The sequence below is a fragment of the Dreissena polymorpha genome, chromosome 2, assembly GCF_020536995.1.
Source record: "Dreissena polymorpha isolate Duluth1 chromosome 2, UMN_Dpol_1.0, whole genome shotgun sequence".
NCBI classification, from domain to species: domain Eukaryota; kingdom Metazoa; phylum Mollusca; class Bivalvia; order Myida; family Dreissenidae; genus Dreissena; species Dreissena polymorpha.
Window position 1 is genome coordinate 117,365,649 of NC_068356.1, and position 22,047 is coordinate 117,387,695.

Consider the following 22,047-nt stretch of genomic DNA (forward strand, 5'->3'; position numbering starts at 1 on the left):
CGAATATTATGATAAGATAAACGCGATACATCAGGAGGTTTAAAGAAGAAAGTATTGTTTAACAATTGTGTTCTTATTAAAATACACAAATGAATTAACATAAAAGGGGCGTTTATGGCATGTATTGAAGTTTGTCAATAACTGCTTCAATTGGTAAATGTAAACAATGGATCTAAAAAGCTCCAGTAAAAATCAAGAATAAAATTAAAGAACGAAAAAAGGTAGCCCTCAACTTGGCTCGAAACACTGATCCCTGGAGTAAAAGTCTAACGCTTAGACCACTCGGCCATCCGTGTTCATGCAATGAGAGATGTTTTTTATACTTTATATAAGCATTTCTCGTAGTGTCACAAAATATTACGACAACAACAGAACTCTCTCTCCAAATTATTCAATCGTTTCGCGTTGCAACGCTTTATAATGTTCAGGTTTTTAAATCGTCAAAAGATGCATATAATGGATATTTTGGAGCATGGTAAATGTTCAGTATTACTGTTTCCTGACAAATATCATAACTACAGCGAAAATTTCCGAATCTAAAACCTTTTATTTTTTTTTTAATTTGGTCAATTTACCAAAACGTGAAAAGGTCCCTTTAATGACGCGTATATTTTCATTGAAATCAGGTATCAATTATCCATTTTAAATAGCAACGAAGAAGTTACCTGTTACGAATGATCTCTTTTCAATTTCCAGTCGATCAAGGTTGTTCGAATTGCCAGAATATTGTTTTCTATTTACACCTTAAATATGGAATGTTTGTCTTACAATCTGTATAGCGTTGTTCAAGTCAGGTTGAATTGTTCAAGGTTAGCTTGGGAAGCTTTAACTTAAATGTCCATATAAATGGATTTTAAATTGTTTGTAAATGCATCATTAAAAGTAGATAATGTTCAATGAACAGTCTGAGCTAACTACATTTTGACATTAACATCATTTAGAATTAAGTAATTGTTAATCTGTGTTTTCTTTAAGTAATTTCAAATAATTTTAGGAAGTTTATTTTTATTACATTTATTTGAAGGTCGTTTATCTCAATAGGTAGCGCGTTTTTTTGTTACAATTAGATGAAAACTCACGTTAAAATGAGTTTTATTTATAAATATATCGAGTATGGGCCTGATGTGCCTTTATTTTCTGTGTTCAATCAACTATTGCATTCAACTATTCCTTTTGATGGTCTTTACTCTATTTTATCCACAATTCTCAGAAAATTCTTCTGCTTAGCAGTAGAGTCATTGGAGTCATGAAAATCTAGCTCGATTTTCTTGAGTAATCGAAATTCATCGTTTATATTTTCTTTTCAACAGATCTGTGCGCTGTTTCTTGCCACACATCCCATAAAATAACACACACATATATATATTTTATCTCAATTGTCAACGACTTGTCCTCGTACTGCTAGCTTCTTACCCGTTAATTACTAGCTGCAACGCATGTGAACCATACCGGTACTGATTATTTTTCTCCGTAAATTGTACACTAAACAAAGGTTATTCCGAATCACTGACTAAACATATTTTAGATTTGAAAATAATTTTGTATAGTAATACGACAATCTCAAATATTCGCAACCACTCACCATAACATTTTTAAGCTGTATTTAAGGCATCGTACCAAATAATGCCGAAGTGATCCATACTCGACATTATTTTTTCAATTTCTTTCTATATTTTATATTGCGTATTATTCCATTCCATGTTATATTTGTAACTTGTTACATGTTTAAGGAAAACATGCACCGATGAAATAATCCAGGTTCAATCATAGCGATTGTTTCTACTTTTGAATTTGAGGGTTATCTCTCATAAACATTTATTAATAAAATTATGAACAGAACAGAACAAATATTTCATTTACTTAAGCATATCACAGCTCATCGTGATCAATATAAAACATTCACACATGCGTGAAAAATATAGGAATAAAGATAATAATAAACTACTCGTAAGAGTGTTGTGTGTTTATGTACCCACTGAATTGAGTATTCATACTCAACTATATATAAAACAACAAACAAACAGAGGAAACAGCAAAAAATAACATTTCATAATCATTACATAATACACTGAAAATGTAAACAAAAATCGGCGTCAACAGATAAAAACACAGTACATTTATTTCATATCAAGCAGTAAATAAATAACCATTATTAACGTCGAGTTAAACAAAAATAAAATTATTTCTTTTCTTAAAGCATGTAATACAGTAAATTGCTAAATTCCGAATGGTACTTTTATTATTACTATTTAAGAGTTTCAAAAATTTATGCATACTTGGTCAGTAATATATCATGAGAATGCCATGGTTGAAAAGGTGATTTATATTTTCCTCTCACAATGCGAAATTTCTAAACAGAATTCTTAGACTGTTTTGTACGTGGTGCGTTATTACATTTTTCCAGTGTGTTACAATCCACACAACAACACGACCTGATAACCATTCATGTCCTTAAAAATGTCAACAAGTCAGAACGCACTACACATTCAATTTATGAAAAATTAACAATTGTAATTAACGTAAGTTTGTGAACTTAACAGTGGAACAAAACTCTAAAATAACGTCATTTTGGAAACGCATTGTCGCTTTTTTGAAAGGTGTTGTCAAGTTAATTATCGTGAAAAAAGTACGCATTGTTATATACCGGATTGAAAAAGCTTTTTTTCATTCAAAGAACACAAGAAGCCTTGCACACACAACATACGTAGTTACAAGTATTGCAAAATTGGAAATTGTGACTTAAATGAATCCTAAAATAAATTAATATTGACCTTGGTAAAAAGGATATAATTACACAAATAATTAGATTTTTTCGAAAAAATATAAATCCAACCATATAATATTTATTTGAAATTTGTCTTGATATATGTCATTTTCAAGAGATGAATGGTATTAAGAATATGGCACAATGTCATTTGAAGCATCAGTTTACTTTTATCTTGTATGCTACATTTTTAACCATAAGAATTGTAAGAAAATACTGTTTCAAAAACATGAAGAAAAGATCATATATTAGGTTTAATGTACATTTTTTACTTATGAAATCCCCTCCCCCACCCCCCCACAACAACAACAAAAAAAAATAATTGCAAAAGCTTCTATTCTTTTACTACAAATATCGATTTTTTTTAGCGACACCAAATTTTCTAACTCTCCGTTTACAAATATTTCTTTAACTAATGCTCTAAAATGCATACATCTAAAGACTTGAGTCTTCTGCACGATTATCGTCTTTGTGAACTTTTACTAATAATCTAGCTTCCATAACATCGACACCGGTGTCATATTCCTCACTCGTAAATCTTTGTCTGTTACTAGTACCAACATATGAATGTGTATCATTAATGACAGGTTCCATTTCAAACATAGACGGTTCAACAGCCGCAGACTTTAACAGATTTGTCTCAAGTGTTTGTGATGTACACGTACTTGTGTTAACGCGTTTCTTTAAGAATGTTTGGTCGTTACTCGCATTTGAAACACTATCATTTAGAGCTGATACTGGATAACCGTTGTTCGTTGAATGTTTCCTTCCTTTGGGTAATGAAATGTTTGTTGCAAGTTCTGAAAAAACAACAACAACAAACAATATTTTGGTGATATACATAGTTTTATGTGAAACAAAAAAGCGTTGAGATAGTTATGTTTTTAGACGATCTTAAAGTTATTAATAGAGCGATGGTTATTTAAAATAACTTGATAAAGATAACTTTTTGATTACTTAATTACTACCTTCAAGCTGCATTAACTGTGGATACGGTTAAAAACTCTGAACAACCGGTATACATATCTGTTATGTTGGAAAGTTGTCAAAGATCATACACGTGCATAGAGTTTGTGATTGCGTAGTGTCAAATCATTGACGCCCTTGTTTAAAAGTTAGTTATGGATGATATTAAACATGTTAAACAAATACAAACTTACGTTAGGGTTTTACTTATGTACTAATAATGCTTTGTATAAATCTAAAATGGAATCCTCCACGGGTAAAGTCCAATAATAATGCATACCTGATGTATGACATTCAATAGCCAATTCTTCGATTTCTGTGATATCACTATTTCTAGGCCCAATTAACCGCATGCGCTGCTGATGTTCTATAAAGTGTATTGTTCGATTTTCACGTTCAACAACGTCCACATTATTAGGCGGTTTGAATGACATTCTGTTTCTATTCGTGTGGCAGTAAACGATTAGAATCACTGCTAGTATGAAAGCTAACACGGTCAAGGCAATGGCGCTGTAAATCATCAGCCAGTGTACAGGCGTACCTTCCATTTCTACAAGATCAATTGACAATATAAAAAAACCCACATGCACGGAAACCAACAACAACAGAAACTCGTACTTAACTCAATATCATACGTTAAAACAAAAAAAAATGACACATGTTATGCAATATTGGGGAAAAAACAATAAAAAACGAACATGATAATTTACACAACTACAAATTAAAATTGAATGGGCATAGAAAGATCTGACTTATAGGGGTCAATTATTACCTGGTCAATTAATCACCAAATGTTAGAAACGTTGTAGTGGTAACGGTATTTTCACAAGTGATTTATTGATCAATATATTAAAGCAGAGAATGAAACTAATGAAACTCCATCAGTAAAGAAATGCCTTTTTAATAACAAAAAAATAAAATTATCAAATCTAATAAAAACGCGTTGGGGCGGTCGATGTGAAGCATTGAGGGTTTAAACCGGTTTGAGCTAGCCGAACCTCACACTTACCTCAAAATACAAATACAATAAAAGCGCGTCTAAAAAATCGAAATCAACTGAAAACATGCACACACACACACACATGTCAATATCAGTGACATAGTGTGACGCTTGAATAGAACACTTCACACAAAATGTAAGTGTATTAGTGTCTTCAGAATCGGATTTCTATTGACACTATTAGTGGATATGTCTAAACGTTAAATGTATAAAAAGAAACATGGTCCATCTGTTGAAGCTATTAAACCATCAAGTTTACATTAAAATAATATACAAGAACCACCAAGAATGTTTGGTTTTATATTTGAAAGAAAAAGTCGTGATATGTTTTAATGACCGTTGTTTTTTTAGGTAAACACGTTTAATTCAACAAGTATTTTAAACGAATATAATAAGTCGCAAATAAATTTGCAGTTATAACAAAAGCAATTAAAATATCAGGCAGATGCATAAAACGTACAGGTACTTACTCATGTTTCATAAATGTCTATATTAATATAGAATAACGATCAGAGAACTGAGCATATGCAACTAAGCTGGTGTCTAATATTAATGCGTGCACTGAAATGGGTCTATTCAGATTAAAACGTTAATTCTTTTTTTCTTCACGATTATCTGCACGTACTTTTTAACATCGGACCTCTGTGAAGTTTTTTTTTCAAGATTGCCGCCAAGATTGTCAGAAGAGATGTACAAGGATGTACTGCTTGTGTTATGGGTTGGTTTAATGATTTAACTACACATTTATTGTTAAAAGCATGCACTTTATTACATCAAGTTATGTAGAATTATTTAAAAACTGTTTCAATAACACCACATATATTTTTATTCGTAAAATATAGTTTGACATGACATAAGTCGATCTAATATCACTTATTAGATAAAGGGACAAGAATCGGTACGTCTTTCACTTTATAACTTCCTTTATAACTCACGGTTTTATCATCGCTACAAGGTCTTTGCGCCATAAAGAGTTATCGTGAAAGGCACTTGCCTTTTGTCGAAGCTGATCTGACACCAGATTTCTGGATGGAAGAAGGCACTGAAAATGTTTTGAGTATTAAAGTAAGTTTTAAAAACGTATTAAGTGTCATGTTCATAGTTCATATACGTTTTAAATAGGGCATTTTTTGTTATTTTTGTCAAAAGTTTGACCAAGTATATATGAACTAACTTGGTTATTTATTGAAAAAGCTTTTTTCGTGACATTTAATTGTTCAAATTAAATCAATACATCGTCGGTGTTCTTTCTAAACCACATAAGTCAATGTTTGCGCGTTTTGTTATTTCATTTTATTGGCTTCATGCCGGAAATACCGATTATTGTATCCAATAAGAAGGCAATATTATGGTCCGTGAGAAATTCCTAGACAAACATTGGTAAAAAGTGTAATTTAAAAAACTGCGTGTTGTATGCCAAACAATGTAATCTGTTGTTTAAAGGGGCCTTTTCACGTTTGAGTAAATTGACAAAATAAAAAAAAAGTTGTTTCAGATTCGCAAATTCTCGTTTAAGTTATGATATTTGTGAGAAAACAGTAAAACTGAACTGTGCTAAAATAGCAATTATATGCATCTTTTGACGATTTAAATCCCCGAAAATTATAAAGCGTTGCAGCGCGAAACGAATTAATAATTTGGAGAGTTCTGTTGTTTTCGTTATATTTTGTGAAACTTCGAGGATTGCTTATATTAAGTATAAAATACATCAGATATTGTATTCGGAGGAATGGCCGAGTGACTAAGTGGTAGACTTTTAACTCCAGGACTCCAGGGGTCAATGGTTCGAGCCTTACTTTTTTCCTTTTTTAAACATTTTATTCTTGATTTTTTACTGGAGCTTTTTGTATCCAATATTTACATTTATAAATATAAAGCATTTAATGAAAAACTTCAAAACATGCCAAAATATGTGAAGAGGTACCTTTAAGACTCAAACCTCGTGGATACATTGTGCATTTTATGTTACAGTATACCAAGTATACCCTCTAAAAACAAAATCGACCTTTATCTGAAGACCCCATTCCCTGTATGTGCACTTGCCATGACTTTATTTTTTAATATTTCTGTGTGCATGTGGTACGGACAAATTTGTTGTATTCTACAAATTCACTGTTTTGCTTTTAGGTTGGAGACTACATAAGACTTTGACAGTTGGCGGGAAACCCTTATGAACTGGTGAGAAGCCGGTAAAAAGATAGCTGTAATACAGTGACCGTTGCTTCGCGTGGAGTTCTTTCTTACATACCTGCCACACGACTTATCTTTTTACTGTTTAAATCAATTTGGCTTGGAATGCTTTTGAGGAAAAGGTGTGTTAACGAGGGTCTCTACGCGCAAAAGTTTGATTTTATTTTTAGCTCACCTGAGCACAATGTACACACGGTGAGCTTTTGTAATATCCTTTTGTCCGTCGTGCGTCGTCAACATTTGCCTTGTTTACACTCTAGAGGCCACATTTATTTCCAATCTTCATGAAATTTGGTCAGAATATTGCTCTAAATTATATCTTGGTTGAAAAACATGGCCGCCAGTGGGCGGGGCATTTTTCCTTATATGGCTATAGTAAAACCTTGTTAACACTCTAGAGGCCACATTTATTTTCCGATCTCCATGAAACTTGGTCAGAGGAGTTGTCCCAAATGATATCTTGGATGAGTTCCAAAATGGTTTTGGTTGCTTTAAAAACATGGCCACCAGGGGCGGTACATTTTCCTTAAATGGCTATATATGGCTTTAGTAAAACATTGTTAACACTATAGAGGCCACATTTATTGTCAATTCGTATTTAAATTTGGTCAGAAGATTGGTCTCAATGATATCTTGGATGAGTTTGAAAATGGTTACGTTTGCTTGAAAAACATGGCCATCATGGGGCGGGGCATTTTTCCTTATATGGCTATATTAAAATTGTGTTCACACTTTAGAGGCCACATTTATTGTCCGATCTTCATGAAACTTGGTCAAAAGATTTATCCCTATAATATCTTGGACGAGTTCAAAAATGATGCCGGTTGGTTGAAACAAATGGCCGCTAGGGGGCGGGGCAGTTTTCCTTATATGGCTATAGTAAAACATTGTTAACACTCTAGAGGCCACATATATTTTCCGATCTTCATGAAACTTTGTCAGAAGAGTTGTCACAATGATATCTTGGATGAGTTCGAAAATGGTTTCGGTTGTTTCAAAAAGATGGCCACCAGGGGGCGGGGCATTTTTCCTAATATGGCTATATATTGTTTGAGTTAAACCTTATTAACACTCTAGAGGCCACATTCATTGTCCGATCATCATGAAACTTGGTCAGACGATTTGTCACAATGATATCTTAGATAAGTTTGAAAATGGTTCCGGTTGGTTGAAAAACATGGCCGCCAAGGGGGGCGTGGCATTTTCCTTATTAAGCTACAGTAAAACCTTGTTAACACTCTAGAAGCCATATTTATTGTCCGATCATCATGAAACATTGTCAGAAGATTTGTCCCAATGATATCTTGGACAAATCGGAAAATTGTTCCAGTTCCTTGAAACATATGGGCTGGGCATTTTTCCTTATATGGCTTTATGTATCGTCATGAAACTTTGTCAGAATATTTGTTTATATGATATCTTGGATGTGTATAAACATGGTTTTGGTCTGTAGAAAAACGTGGCTTCCAGGGTGTTCACTAGTCATGAAAGTTAGTAAGAGCATTTTGTTCTTATGACATCTTGGGCTGCACAGAACAGGTTAGTTCCTTTTAATCTCAGGTGAGCAACTTTGGGCCTTTCAGGTCGTCTTTTTTGTTAAAGTTATTGCTTTTACATTGACTTTGTTCAGGAAATATGTAAGCATATTTTGACCTAAATTTATAACGAACATATCACATCAGTATAGACTTCATTTTATGACATGCTAATGGGAAAGTATTTAATGACATGCACACATTAATACTTATTTAATAAAAATCCTATATAACAATCAACTGTGAAAGATCTCGAAAAAAACTTAAATTTATCCTTTAAAACATGTTTTGAGTGTTCTAAAATGACCTAATATGACTAACGAGGTTTTCAAAGAATAGCGACAATATACAAAATTAGCATTTATAAATATAATTATTTCATTATGCAATAATTTTAATGAATCATAACCGTGGTATGTCCATTAAAAGGTAGAGTTTTGGTTTTTCAAGATTGCCGCTAAGAGTGTAAGAATTTTCAAGACTGGTTATAAGGCGGGAGTTGTCATGATCTGAAGGAAGACTTAAGGTTGAGTTGTAAACTATGCAGTTTCGACTTAAATATGATGGATTCAAGTCAATATGCATGAACATATATATACATAATAACAACTATTTCATACAAAAAGAGCATGATAGATGATGTTCCTTTTTGCTGCCATTTCATCCAAAATGCATGGCGTTTTCCCACAAAAGACCATCCACAATTTGTGAAATTTTGTTCATGGTGTTTCGGGTTATTTGTCATTACTATTTATAAAGAGTAATATGAATCCCAATCTTCAATAGCCAATATACATGCAAAGTTCAATGTCCTTATCGATTTTTGAACTGTATATTTGTTACGTTACTCAAATCGTTTTGATTACCACTAAATGTCTAAATGTTCATAAAGATACAAAACGCCATAAGTATAAACATAAAGCAAACACGACACCTCTTACATGGATTATATGTGCACACAGTCTACTTGATCTTGTGGTATTTTTTATTCTCAATCCACATTAAATTATTGATAAAATCCACGCGACAATTAACTAACGTGGTATAGGCGTTAGTAATTATGTCGCACGGTATATAAGTGTATCAACGGTCAATATACGTGTATTTAATTACTTTAATTTGAAGATGCCTACTTCTGGCATTTAAAAACAGAAACCACAGTGATGTATGAAGTTCACATTCCCATAAGCCAATTCATGTCATCACATATTTCTGGTGCATGACACTCCTAACTATAATAAATCAATATTACGGTCCTTACCCAAGTCATATTTTAAGCACGCGTATTTACAAGCAAGTGGCAACGTGCTCTGTTGGCACACGTATCTTGTGCATTGGCTGCAGCGACGCTCCCCTTGGTTGCAATACTGGCCCGGAAACGTGCACACATCCACGTAACACGGGTACTGAATATCTGTCACTTCCTCAACACAGGTTGACTTTGAGGGAAACCCAATCACCGAGGGTATGAACATTTACAGCCATACGCAGAACATCATTATTGTTGGATTATGATATTATCAAATAATTATCACGATATTCAATTACACCGATAAAATCCACCCATCACACATCACTAGTAATCGGATGCTTATATATTCATGACGATACTTATTCTATGGTAAAATACATTATGGAATTTGGGATAGCTAAGTGTGGAATCCCATATACTTAGTCATATTCACTTAGCATTTAAAATAGCCGGTGTGGATTCAAGACGACGCATTTAAAGGGGCCTTTTCACACATTTTGGCATATTTTAACTTATTCATTAAATGCTTTATATTGATAAATGTAAACATTGGATCGTAAAAGCTCCAGTAAAAAATCAAGAAAAAAAAATAAAAAAAAGGAAAAGAACATTGCCCGGAGCAGGTTTCGAACCAGTGACCCGTGGAGTCCTGCCAGAGTCCTGAAGTAAAAACGCTTTAGCCGACTGAGCTATTCCGCCGAGTACACATTCTATACATATTTTATACGTTATATAAGCAATCTTCGTAGTTTCACAAAATTTAACGACAAAAACAGAACTCTCCAAATTATTCAATCGTTTCGCGTTGCAACGCTTTATAATTTTTAGGTTTTAAAATCGTCAAAAGATGCATATAATGGCTATATTAGAGCATGGTTAATGTTCAGTATTACTGTTTCCTCACAAATATCATAACTAAAACGAAAACTTACGAATCTGAAACAACTTTTTTCAATTTTGTCAATTATCCAAAGCGTGAAAAGATCCCTTTAAAACAAAGCCTTAAAGCTGATACACGCGCGCGTCAATATGTGCAATCGATAGCATGATTTCTGATTATAAGCGTACATATTAATACCATTATATAACGCATATAATACACTTTAAAGATCATCATTCACGTATACGTTGCATGAATGATCGAATGATCAATAGTATTTCACGAAACTTTATTTTATTTCATTAGCCCCACACTTAACAGGATTTTTAAATTTATTGTAACACATTCGAAATATGTGTTATGAATAAGTACATTTTACTGTTCTGAATGCTTTGTTCAATTCTTTTTTTTCTGACGTAACGAAAATTATCATATTACTTAGATACTCTTACATCTTAAAAGAATACATAACATTTTAGTTTCGCGTTTTTCAATCATAATTTGATACGTTGCATTAATGTTCAACGGATATTTGTTTATAACCGATTGTACATTTCAAGTACATACGATTTAAAATATTAATTTGTGTACGGGCCAGATTGTGTAGTATATGTACCAATACATATTTTAGTATATGAAGATCAGTGGGTCCTGCGTTCTAATGTACACATTGGATCCAACATTAACATTTCGTTTTCAAAAGTTATTTAGTTTCGAAGCCTGCATGTTGGATCCATTAGTCATATGGTTAGTCCAACTTGTTGACGTTCTCAAATATTAAGCTACTTTTTATATTGGTAATATTTAGCCCATATAAAAAGCCTCTCTAAATTCTTTGCGCGTCTTATAAATAAGACTATCATATGGTTTGATTTACTACATACGAAGTTTATCGATACACACCGTGTTTTATATATTGGTCATATCTGTTGATCGGAGCATCGTACGCATAGACTTTTAAAGAACATTTACGGGCCTTAGGAATATCCACATAAGCTTATGTCTGTTGTTTTTTTTCATTTTAATATAAACAAGTTTTATTTTCAATGGACTTTGTGTTATGATGTGGAAATACTTTCGGGTCATTTCTTATACAATTACCCGGATGGTCGACGTCCTATAAAAGGGTTTAGTAAACATTATATGAAACAACTCGGGAAGAGATAGTTCCACGATCCTAGATATACAAAATTGAAAAATATTCTATTTAACCAGCAACATTGAGTCTATCCTTTAAGATACAATTAGAGAAATTACGTCGATAATAATGTTTTAATATATCACATGGGCATAGATGCATATACACAAATCATTATCAGAAAAAAACAGTGTGCACAAAGGCACATCTTCAATAATGTCGTTAAACAAAATACAACACAGCCAGTATGTAGGTAGAAATATTGTCATTTCTTACTCAAGTAACCGCTCAATTAGGGAATCACGTGTCAAACGTTGGTTTACCTTTCTTTTCAACAAAATACACAGTAAATTCACCTCTGTTCTAAGCGTCTTCTTTAAATCTGTAAAAGAAAACATATTGTAAGTATATAAAGTTTTTGATTGCAAAATAAAAAATCTCAATTTATTTTTCAGTCAAATAAATATGTATTTGACTGAACGTCTATTTGGGAAACAGACGACATACCGATGTTCCTTCTCCGATAGATACTCCATTATCCAATCCCTTAACGTCGAACGAGGTCCCTTGCTGTGGTTTCCTTTTCCCGTTATGATGAACACTTTATCTCGACCTTTAAACATACGAGGAGTGGTATTTTGTATTTACAATTTTAATAACTTTTCGAATACTTGATTTATATCGTTGTACAAGTCAGTGATATTGTTAAATTCTTATAGTATAGTGTACTTTGAGTATGCCTAAAAAGAAGCATACTTGATTGTTGGAAAATATAGCATCAGCATAATTTGCTGTTTTTACGCGTTGTCATTATTTGTTTTGGCATGGCATGAGGCATTATAAACTAAACTTGGAAGTCTGTAGTTAATTGCATTAAAACAAGTTGTTGCTTATGCATTTGCAATGGCATATACATTTAAGCTAACTTTTTTTTATCGCACTGATGTACGATGTGTTCGTCTGGTCTATGCGAAAATATTGAATTATATCTATCAGCGCGAATAAAAAGCCTGTATATGAATAGCATCACACCGTTTTACAGCTATTTTTTTTTTAAATGTGCGTTTGCAATCGAAAAATGATGTGTATTCCTATTGACATTGTTCGGGGTTTGTTATAATTCGCACCTAAATAAGGACGACTTTCATCAACGAAAGCGTCATTGGCAAGAACAGATATATAAAAAAATATAAACGTATCTATAAATCCGATATTAATAATATATTTTACGTATTAAAAATGCTCGTTGTATTGCATCAACAGACTTCGCTAAATTAGGTCATTTGAAAGTTGTAAGAGTTTTTGCAGCCATACGTTTCATGTTAATCTGCAGGAATCTGTCCACTATCGGTTTAGCCTCCTTGATGTAGAGATGGTGAAGATCGAGTGTCAAACAGTGCGGAAAACCAGGACTCCTAGGCACAAAACAGATAACAGTAATGTAGAACATAGCGCAAACATACTTGTCGAATCACAAGAATACGTTGTTGAGGAAGTTTCTTTATGCGCTTATATAACAAAGACGGTACTATTTTTCGCAATGTTTAAAGTGTATGTTGCAAACCTTATAGTGCAATTTGCGGAAGAATTGATTCATGCTGTTCGATACTATACAACAGAGAAGGACGGAGCTTACAAATTCAAAGCACGCGCTCAAACAAAGAGAGGGAGCCAAAAATAAACCCTGTGAAAATCGCATTTTTTTGAATGAGCGTTACGCACCGTATTACTATGTAAACAAATGCAATCCTTAACTCATTATTAATTTCTACCACAATTAATGTAAGGAGCACACAAAAATAAATCAAACATATTATTACATGGCTTTAAAATGTTATATGTTTTTATTAAGGCTTGGTATATCTGCAATAGATCAATCTAGTAAATACTTGAGCTTTTGCAAGTTCGTTTCCTTTGTTGTTGTGTTTAATGTACTGATAGAATTCATACGGAGCAAATGATTTGTTTATTTGTTCCATTTATAATTGATTGTGTCAAAATCACAAAATATATTAGCCAAAAATGACGATGAGCGTCATCATCATCATCATCATCATCATCATCATCGTTATCATCATCTTCATCACACGCAGACCATCACCATCATCATAAAAACAGCAAAAAAGCACAAACATGATGTTCAATATCATCAAAACAATATCATCATATGTTAATAAACGCTATTATCTCAATCGTGTTCTTCATCAAGATTTTATGAAATTTGCCTTCAGCGCTTTGATATTAGAAAATTTATGGTAAATTTCAAACGCTTAACACTTTTTTACAGACCCTTTTTCTAGGAAGAGCTGTACTGCTTTTCTGTTGGCTTCTTTCATCTTTTCTCTTTCAGCCTCTGCCTATTCTTGTACATAAACATAACGTACTTGTTAAATGCATTTGTGGGATGGTAAAGTATTTTACAGTTCCATCTTGATATTATGGATATTTGATGGGTATTGTAAACTAAATGTGCCTTTATGTGTCAAGGTACTAAGTCATCGGTTTTCGTGTTCATACATTGCGATATACTTTACCAGCTTTCTGCATTCGTCTGCAAATTTCTTTTCGGATATTGACGCCTTGGATTCGTATTCCAAAATCTTCTCCCAATGCTCGCTCGCCTCCTTCCGGTATGGGTGTGTATCGTTTATCATCTTTAATATTAAATCATAAGGTTTGTGTAATTTTATAAGGAAAACTCCATTTTACTCACCAATATTTGTATGACAAAATTAATTGAAATCTGTCTTTAAGTTATACAATACATTCTCGTGCATCATTTAATATTATACATGGTCATAACATTATTACCCGTGTGTCATTTGATTAAGCTATTTTCTCTCTACGTTTCGTCATGGGCTTTGTGGTATACACCTTAAAATACGTTGAAAAATAATTGTATCATAACGTACTAACCCCGTTGATATACTTTTATTTGCTTTTTTATGTTACGTTTTACATATACGTAAGCTTGTTAATGTATGGATATATCTTAACGCCGAATGGCGGGCTTGCTTACATCTTACTTCAACGCCTTAACGTACCGTAATATTCTTTTTTTTTTCTTGTTTTTTTTTTAATTCAATATCATACATACAATGTAAACATGTATATGATCATACAACATAGTGATTGTACAAAGCAATATAGTTCAGACATTTTATACAAGATATGCTAATAAATATTTTTTTTGAGAGAAAAGAAAAGAACAACAGAGGAATAGTTATGAAATATGATGAATTGTATAAAGTTGAAAGAAAAGATTCTGGACTTGTGTGTTTTGTTGTATATTCACAATGATCTTGTCTGACTGAAAAAATAAGAATAAAAAAAAATAAACAAAACTATTTTAGAGAGATAGACTAACATTAGAGTGAAATGTATATAAGTGGACAAAACATTATGAGAATTTAATCCGATTCCATTTTTGTTCAAAGATGTGTAATGTGTCATTACTGAGGGCTATTTCTTTCTCAATTTGAATTTTTAGTTTAAGACTATGGACAAAACAATTAAAATTTGGTACTTGTTTTTTGTACTTCATGTTTAAGATAAAATATTTCATTAATATAACCATAAATTTCACAATATTATTACAGTCTATTGATTTCAATGAGTTGATTCCGAAACTTACATTTATAATATTTTATGCACACATAAAAGATTTTATGTCATTGTACGATTTCTTAATTGTTGAACATTATATTGGTTCAAGCCTTATATTTAATTACTTGTGTATAACCTCAGGGTGGGGTCACATGGGCTCTTTTGACCAATCAAATTCAGTGTTGGCCATTGTGGCCCTTTGTATCCTTTTAGACTAACGAGGAATCCAATATGGTCGAAATTAACAATTACGCTCTTAGGCGATACTTCCAAGGATTATTTTAATAGGATATGATGCCGTTTCATTCCGTTTATGTGAAGGATTATCTCTCGTTGTACGAAGACTTACACCAATGGTGTTATCCCGTGTGATACTAAGTTTAAAGGGCAGTTGAACGAGTACACATGCTTATCACTATCAGTGCCGTGTGCAGAAAACTTTGCGACGTATACGCAGTCTACCGTGAAAGGTTTCCAAGATGGCGGCGCCCACAGCGTAATTAGCGCATATCGCCAGTCACTTTTTTTATGCTGATCAGCTACACAGTTGTCGCTGCCCTGTATCAGTCATACTGATTCAGTTCAGATAAGTATTCAAATATCGTGTTAACATTTGTGCCTGACTTTAAGTTCTGGCTGTTTAAATTATTATTTTTTCTGCCTTTTTAAGAATGATGATCAATTCGGGTCAGCTCTATATATCTTGTATATTTATTATTGTCTTATTTAATTTAAAGTTCAGCCTGGGCTTATACTTTATGAATATTTACGACACATTTGTATTGTCAGTTTAGCTGGGTTTCCCACTGTCACATTAACAGATGTCTTCACGTTTTTATGAAATAAACAATGAAACACCCTTTCATTTTAGTCTATATTACCATACCTCATTTATATGGTCAACTTGTGTATTTTAAAATTCTTGTGATGTGTTTTGTTGTGCTATTGTTGTTCATGTTTTCTTTATGGCAATTATTTGGTCGTTATATTTTCATTAACATATCCTTGTTAAGTCTGTAACTACTAAAAACTATAAGTAATTTTAATATTCTTAAAAGCTTCATATTCATATATATATATATATATATATATATATATCTTATTTGTATGTGGTGTGGTGTGTCTTATAGTCACAATGTAATTTTAACCTTCAAGTTTTGTCTTGTAGTCACATCTGGTCAGTCTATTTGTGACTTGTAGTCACAATAGTTCACATAAGGTTATACCCAAGAAGTGTCCGTAAAGGTGACCGGTAGCTGCAGAATCCCCCAGCCCGAGCCAGAGAACAGAAATATCCTTTCACGTATCCTTCAGCCATGCCTACCTCTCAACACCGCAATACAAAGGACCTGTCCGCTGGCTGGCACTTCCTGTACAAGTACTACAAAGGGGCGATAAGGCACGTTCCCAGCCCTTCCTTTGAACACTACATTAACCTGCCTACCTCTCAACACCCCAATACAGAGGACCTGTCCGCTGGCTGGCACTTCCTGTACAAGTACTACAATGGGACGATAAGGCACGTTTTCAGCCCTTCCTATCGAACACTACATTAAACCACGAAGGACCAGAACGAACAATTACGGCTAGAAACAGGAAGACTTCACTCTTCAGAACATTGTGTTTTATCTAGTGATCTTCAGTTTTTTAGTTTTATATGTCATACTTATACATTTTCAATGTTATGTCCGATTATAGTTATCAGCTCAGGCTGATACTAATGGTTTAGTTCTCTCCGAAGTAAGTATGTATATGCCTGATTAAAATTTTTTCAGTTTAGACTGATATTGATGTTATAGTTCTCTACGAAGGAACTATTTTTATGCAGGCCTTGATTATATTTTTCAATATTCGGCCTGATTTTGCTTATACCGTTCAGGCTGATATTGTTGTTATAGTTCTCTACGCAGGAACTATGTTTATGAAGGCCTTGCTTATTCATTTTTCAATATTTGGCCTGATTTTGCTTATACCGTTCAGGCTGATATTGTTATTATAGTTCTCTACGCAGAACTATGTTTATGCAGGCCTTGCTTATTTATTTTTCAATATTTGGCCTGATTTTGCTTATACCGTTCAGGCTGATATTGTTATTATAGTTCTCTACGCAGAACAATATTATAGTTCTCTACGCAGAACTATGTTTATGCAGGCCTTGCTTTTATATTTTCCATTATTCAGCCTGATTTTAGTTATACCGTTCAGGCTGATATGGATGTTATAGTTCTCTACGCAGAACTATTTTTATGCAGGCCTTGCTTATTATTATTTTCCAATATTCAGCCTGAGTTTAGTTGGACCGTTCAGGCCGATATTGATATTTTAGTTCTCTACGCAGAACTATGTTTATGCAGGCCTTGCTTATTATTATTTTCCAATTCCCGTTCCGGTCCCCTTTGTGGCGTGTTTTTACCACCCATTATGCCTTTCTGGAAAGAATCTGTTCTATTTTTATCTTTTTTATGGCATTTTATAATAAATGCCCGTTTTCAATCAACAATATTGTGTTTGTTCTTTCCTTCAAGTCATACGAGTCCGTCCGGTCTATGACCTTTTCATTACCACCGAGGACAATACATAAATAATATTTTATGCACACATAAAAGATTTTATGTCATTGTACGATTTCTTAATTGTTGAACATTATATTGGTTCAAGCCTTATATTTAATTACTTGTGTATAACCTCAGGGTGGGGTCACATGGGCTCTTTTGACCAATCAAATTCAGTGTTGGCCATTGTGGCCCTTTGTATCCTTTTAGACTAACGAGGAATCCAATATGGTCGAAATTAACAACCCACCTCCACCCCTTCTCCGCCATAAGGTTTTGACTCCCGTACTATGTATGTTTTTACCTGTGTGTAAAACACATTTGTTTCTTATTTTACTGTTATACGCATCAAATATTGTTCTTTTATACTTATTTTGGGCGTGTTTTTCCCGCCGTCATCACATTCAAATTCATGTTTTTGTATGTGTTTATACGCGTGGCGTGTTTTTACCACCCATTATGCCTTTCTGGAAAGAATCTGTTCTATTTTTATCTTTTTTATGGCATTTTTTACGTGTTTTTACCACCCATTATGCCTTTCTGGAAAGAATCTGTTCTATTTTTATCTTTTTTATGGCATTTTATAATAAATGCCCGTTTTCAATCAACAATATTGTGTTTGTTCTTTCCTTCAAGTCATACGAGTCCGTCCGGTCTATGACCTTTTCATTACCACCGAGGACAATACATAAAAGAGAGATAGTTTAACGTTTAGTTGATGTTGTTCAAGAAAAGATATTAATTGATTCAAAATAGGCTGGATGTGTTTGCACTCCCAAAAAAGATGTTCTATAGTTTCAATGTTTTCACTGCAGAAGTCACACAGATTTGAGTTAGATAATTTACATTTAAAGAGATATTTATTTGTAGCTATAATTCTATGGATGTATTTATATTGAAAATTTCTCAGTGTGCTTTCAATAGTTGCTTTATATGGCATGATAAATATGTGTTTCCAATTAAGTTCATTTTCTCCAAAAAGAACTTGCCATTTATTTTGGATTTTGGAGTATTCTGTAGGGTTTTTAATTTGTAGTGTGTAAATACCGTAATATTCTGCTACTAAATAGGAATAATGCACAGAAGTGTGTCAATAATTTGTATTCTGAATAAGTGTCATTTATAGCAAACATATTTCTTATAGCGTGAATGTCAGCACTATTTAAGAAGAGTAAATTTATTATAACTTCTGAACTTGTATATAGTTGTAAAGTGACATTTTCAAAGAAATGCTGACGTACCCACTCCAATAACACCAGGCTAGAGGAAAAATGCATAGACTAAACAAAATAAACGAAATATTAAAAGGTGAAAAACTTTTGTTATTCTGAATAGTAGAGCTTAAGGTAGTCATCGACATGCATAAGCAGGTGTTTCGACTGAATATGGTATTAATAACAAAGATTATTGACATGTAGATCCGTCAAACCCCTTTGCGATTGGATAGGATGTTTATAGGCTAGCCTGTCAAAATGTTTATGTGCAGCTGTCTGACTATCTACAACATTACACCCAAACGTTGTCATAAGGTTAATAACAAACGTACTATAAAATACAAGCTGAATACCTCTTCGACATCACTTTCAGCCGTTGAACGCTCACGTGCAATTTGCTTTGTAGTACATATGTACAATTAAAAACATACAAATATAAGTCTTTTGAAACTCAAGTCGCAAAAGCAGACGTCAGTCTTATTATATTTCAAATGACATTTCATGAAGACAATGTCCATACAAATATGCAAAGGACAAAATACAGAAGGACACCAATATGAAAAAAAATCGATAATTTATCGACAAGTAAATAAATTGTCGTTTTTTTAACGAAATTGGATTACTTGTGACATAATGTATGTACAATATTTTAGGTACTTACCTTGGAACGGTTTGGCGGTATTGTCTTCGCTGCTTTTTGTGTGGATCGGCTAATAATTTGCTTTAAAAAATGAACACGTTGATTTTCAAATAATTCAACTTTTATATGATAATTTCAATTGGGAAGGAAAATTAGGTTAAAACGAGCAATGTTTGATTAAGATGTAAGAGAACATCATTATTTAAGTATGCCTTACCTGCAATTGTATTGTGTATTAAGTTAATATAAATTTCAAAACACGTATTTCATATTTGAAATGAGATATAATTCAATACATCGGGATGCAACAAACTATCGTTTTTGTGGTAGTATATACGATATGTAAACACAACAGTTTCACGTATTACCTGATTTTCATTTTCTTGTGTCTGGTTTGGTTCTTTCACAACATCAGAAAAGTATCTCCGTTCTGCAAATTATGTAGGGAAACAACAACTTTTATTTATATCAACAATTATGTTCAAAGAATACGTCTCTCCAAATATACAATATGCTTTTTACTCCATTAAATGAAGAATATACACACACACGTTTTGCAACAGTTGATTGTTTTTGAATCACTTATTAATTACATGCAGCGTTAATATGAACTAGATTTTAATGCGATCAATGCATTAAATATAATCAAATATTACACACAAATCGCTCTGATTCAATTTTTATGACATTGATATATAGATACCGCTGATGAAAATGGATGTTTTTCCCGGATAGTAAATCATGTGCCTGCAGCTAGTTTAACAACATTGTACACGATCCATCCACTCATATTTATGAACGTTATTTATAGTAATTAAACTTGACTTGAAACAGTTATTATATTATTTTTTTATTGTTTAAATATTAAATAGTGAAACCTCTCGTGTTGATTGCTTTCGGTGTCGACATGACCGTTTGAACTTTTTCCAAAGTCATGTTAGCTTTTGCTTTCCGAAAAATATATCATTATTACGTTATGTCATTAGTTACTTTACGCAATCAAATAACAATGGCAAGAAGGTTTACAAAATGCATTAAACAACCAACTAAATGACTCTTGAAGAAGGTTTACAAAATGCATTAAACAACCAACTGAATGACTCTTTAATGTCCAATCTTCTTAGAAATTGAATTAAAATAATAAAAACAAGATCACACTTGTGATAATTTGTTTAGTATGAACAAAATGAAACGGTTCGCTCCACCGCGATTGCTTATTCGTGATGTGAAAACCAAAGCAAACAGAACACGTACTTGGTAAGTAGCTGTTCTGTATTATTTCATGAAATATTGGGCAATTATACAATCGTTTATATAAACAAAATAAGGCATAATTTGTTATAAATGTAATTATTATATGTGAATAATTATTATATAACAATGCAAACTGATCTAATAAATTATTTCGCAGTAATGCCTGTTTGCTTATTACTATTAAAGAAACGAGATCACTGGAACATATTTTCTATAAACTTAAGGTATAAATGCGAATAGTAGGTTAAACTCCATTTTGATGATTCACTATGCATTAAATAAAAAATATTAAATTTAACATGATATTCACATTATGTGTAATTCTGAGCATGAATGTACTTAAAGAACTGAAATCTCTGGTATAAAAGATTCAACCTTAGTTTTTCGCAAGTGAACAAGTTAAATTTAAATATGTAAAACAAATGCAATCCTATTTGTATTTGCTTTACTTCTTATTATTTTGAGAGTTTCATACAGAACACAAAATCCTTCAATGGCCGTTAATTTCAACATCAGCGAAGCCAATCATATACTGCAAATACATGTACTGTACGCTCGATGTTCTAACTCATCAAATCTAAAAGAGATTACTTGGCAACCGACACTTTCGTCGTACAAAAATAGTGACCAGGAAAATGAAGTTGTTTTTTTATCTCACTTTAGTGGTGTATCTTGTACTTATGTTTTATTTACCACAAGAGGGGTAAATATGTAAAAACATTTCATTAAATATACATATTGTTTATGTCAAACATAATTCGATAAAGTATTAATAGTCAGAGTGAGAAATATGAAATGAATTTAATTGTTCAACTGAATACGGTTATGTTATGAAAGTTCATGATGAGAACTGTAAGTTGCAATAATATGGTTTGAACTAATACAAATACCTGATGCAAGATTCGGAATGGACCTTAGACCAGGAATATCAGATCGTGTAGCTGCAGTGGATGAACATGAAGCTTCATTCACATTTCCTCCCTATGAAAGGGTATATATTGATTAACTTATACCAACATTTCACTTGTATACATATGAAAATATTTTCAACTAATG

General features: G+C 32.7%; 2 protein-coding genes across 2 annotated transcripts; both read right to left on the reverse strand.

Annotated features, from left to right (window-relative positions):
- Positions 1-3,127: 3,127 nt before the first annotated feature.
- Positions 3,128-4,278, reverse strand: LOC127870016 (uncharacterized). Its single transcript, XM_052412678.1, has 2 exons — positions 4,011-4,278; positions 3,128-3,564 (listed from the first exon to the last, which is right to left on the reverse strand). The coding sequence occupies exons 1-2, from the start codon at positions 4,276-4,278 to the stop codon at positions 3,200-3,202; spliced, it is 633 nt and encodes a 210-aa protein (XP_052268638.1). The 3' UTR covers positions 3,128-3,199.
- Positions 4,279-11,845: 7,567 nt separating this feature from the next.
- LOC127868667 (NEDD4-binding protein 2-like) lies at positions 11,846-21,898 on the reverse strand. The gene is made up of 8 exons (XM_052410606.1): positions 21,882-21,898; positions 20,106-20,167; positions 19,759-19,818; positions 14,260-14,379; positions 14,015-14,082; positions 13,040-13,140; positions 12,233-12,338; positions 11,846-12,107 (listed from the first exon to the last, which is right to left on the reverse strand). Exons 4-8 carry the CDS (start codon positions 14,377-14,379, stop codon positions 12,089-12,091), a joined length of 414 nt encoding a protein of 137 aa, XP_052266566.1. The 5' UTR covers positions 19,759-19,818; positions 20,106-20,167; positions 21,882-21,898; the 3' UTR covers positions 11,846-12,088.
- Between the last annotated feature and the right edge of the window lie 149 nt (positions 21,899-22,047).

Excerpts from the sequence above, each read along its gene's own strand:
- LOC127870016 (XM_052412678.1), bottom strand. The coding sequence starts at position 4,278 with ATGGAAGGTACGCCTGTACACTGGCTGATGATTTACAGCGCCATTGCC. Across the intron at positions 3,565-4,010 it reads TATTGAATGTCATACATCAG|AACTTGCAACAAACATTTCA; the intron begins GTATGCATTATT and ends TTGTTTTTTCAG.
- LOC127868667 (XM_052410606.1), bottom strand. The coding sequence starts at position 14,379 with ATGATAAACGATACACACCCATACCGGAAGGAGGCGAGCGAGCATTGG. Across the intron at positions 14,083-14,259 it reads CAGACGAATGCAGAAAGCTG|GCAGAGGCTGAAAGAGAAAA; the intron begins GTAAAGTATATC and ends GTACAAGAATAG. Across the intron at positions 12,339-13,039 it reads CCTGCAGATTAACATGAAAC|GTCGAGATAAAGTGTTCATC; the intron begins GTATGGCTGCAA and ends GTATGTTTAAAG.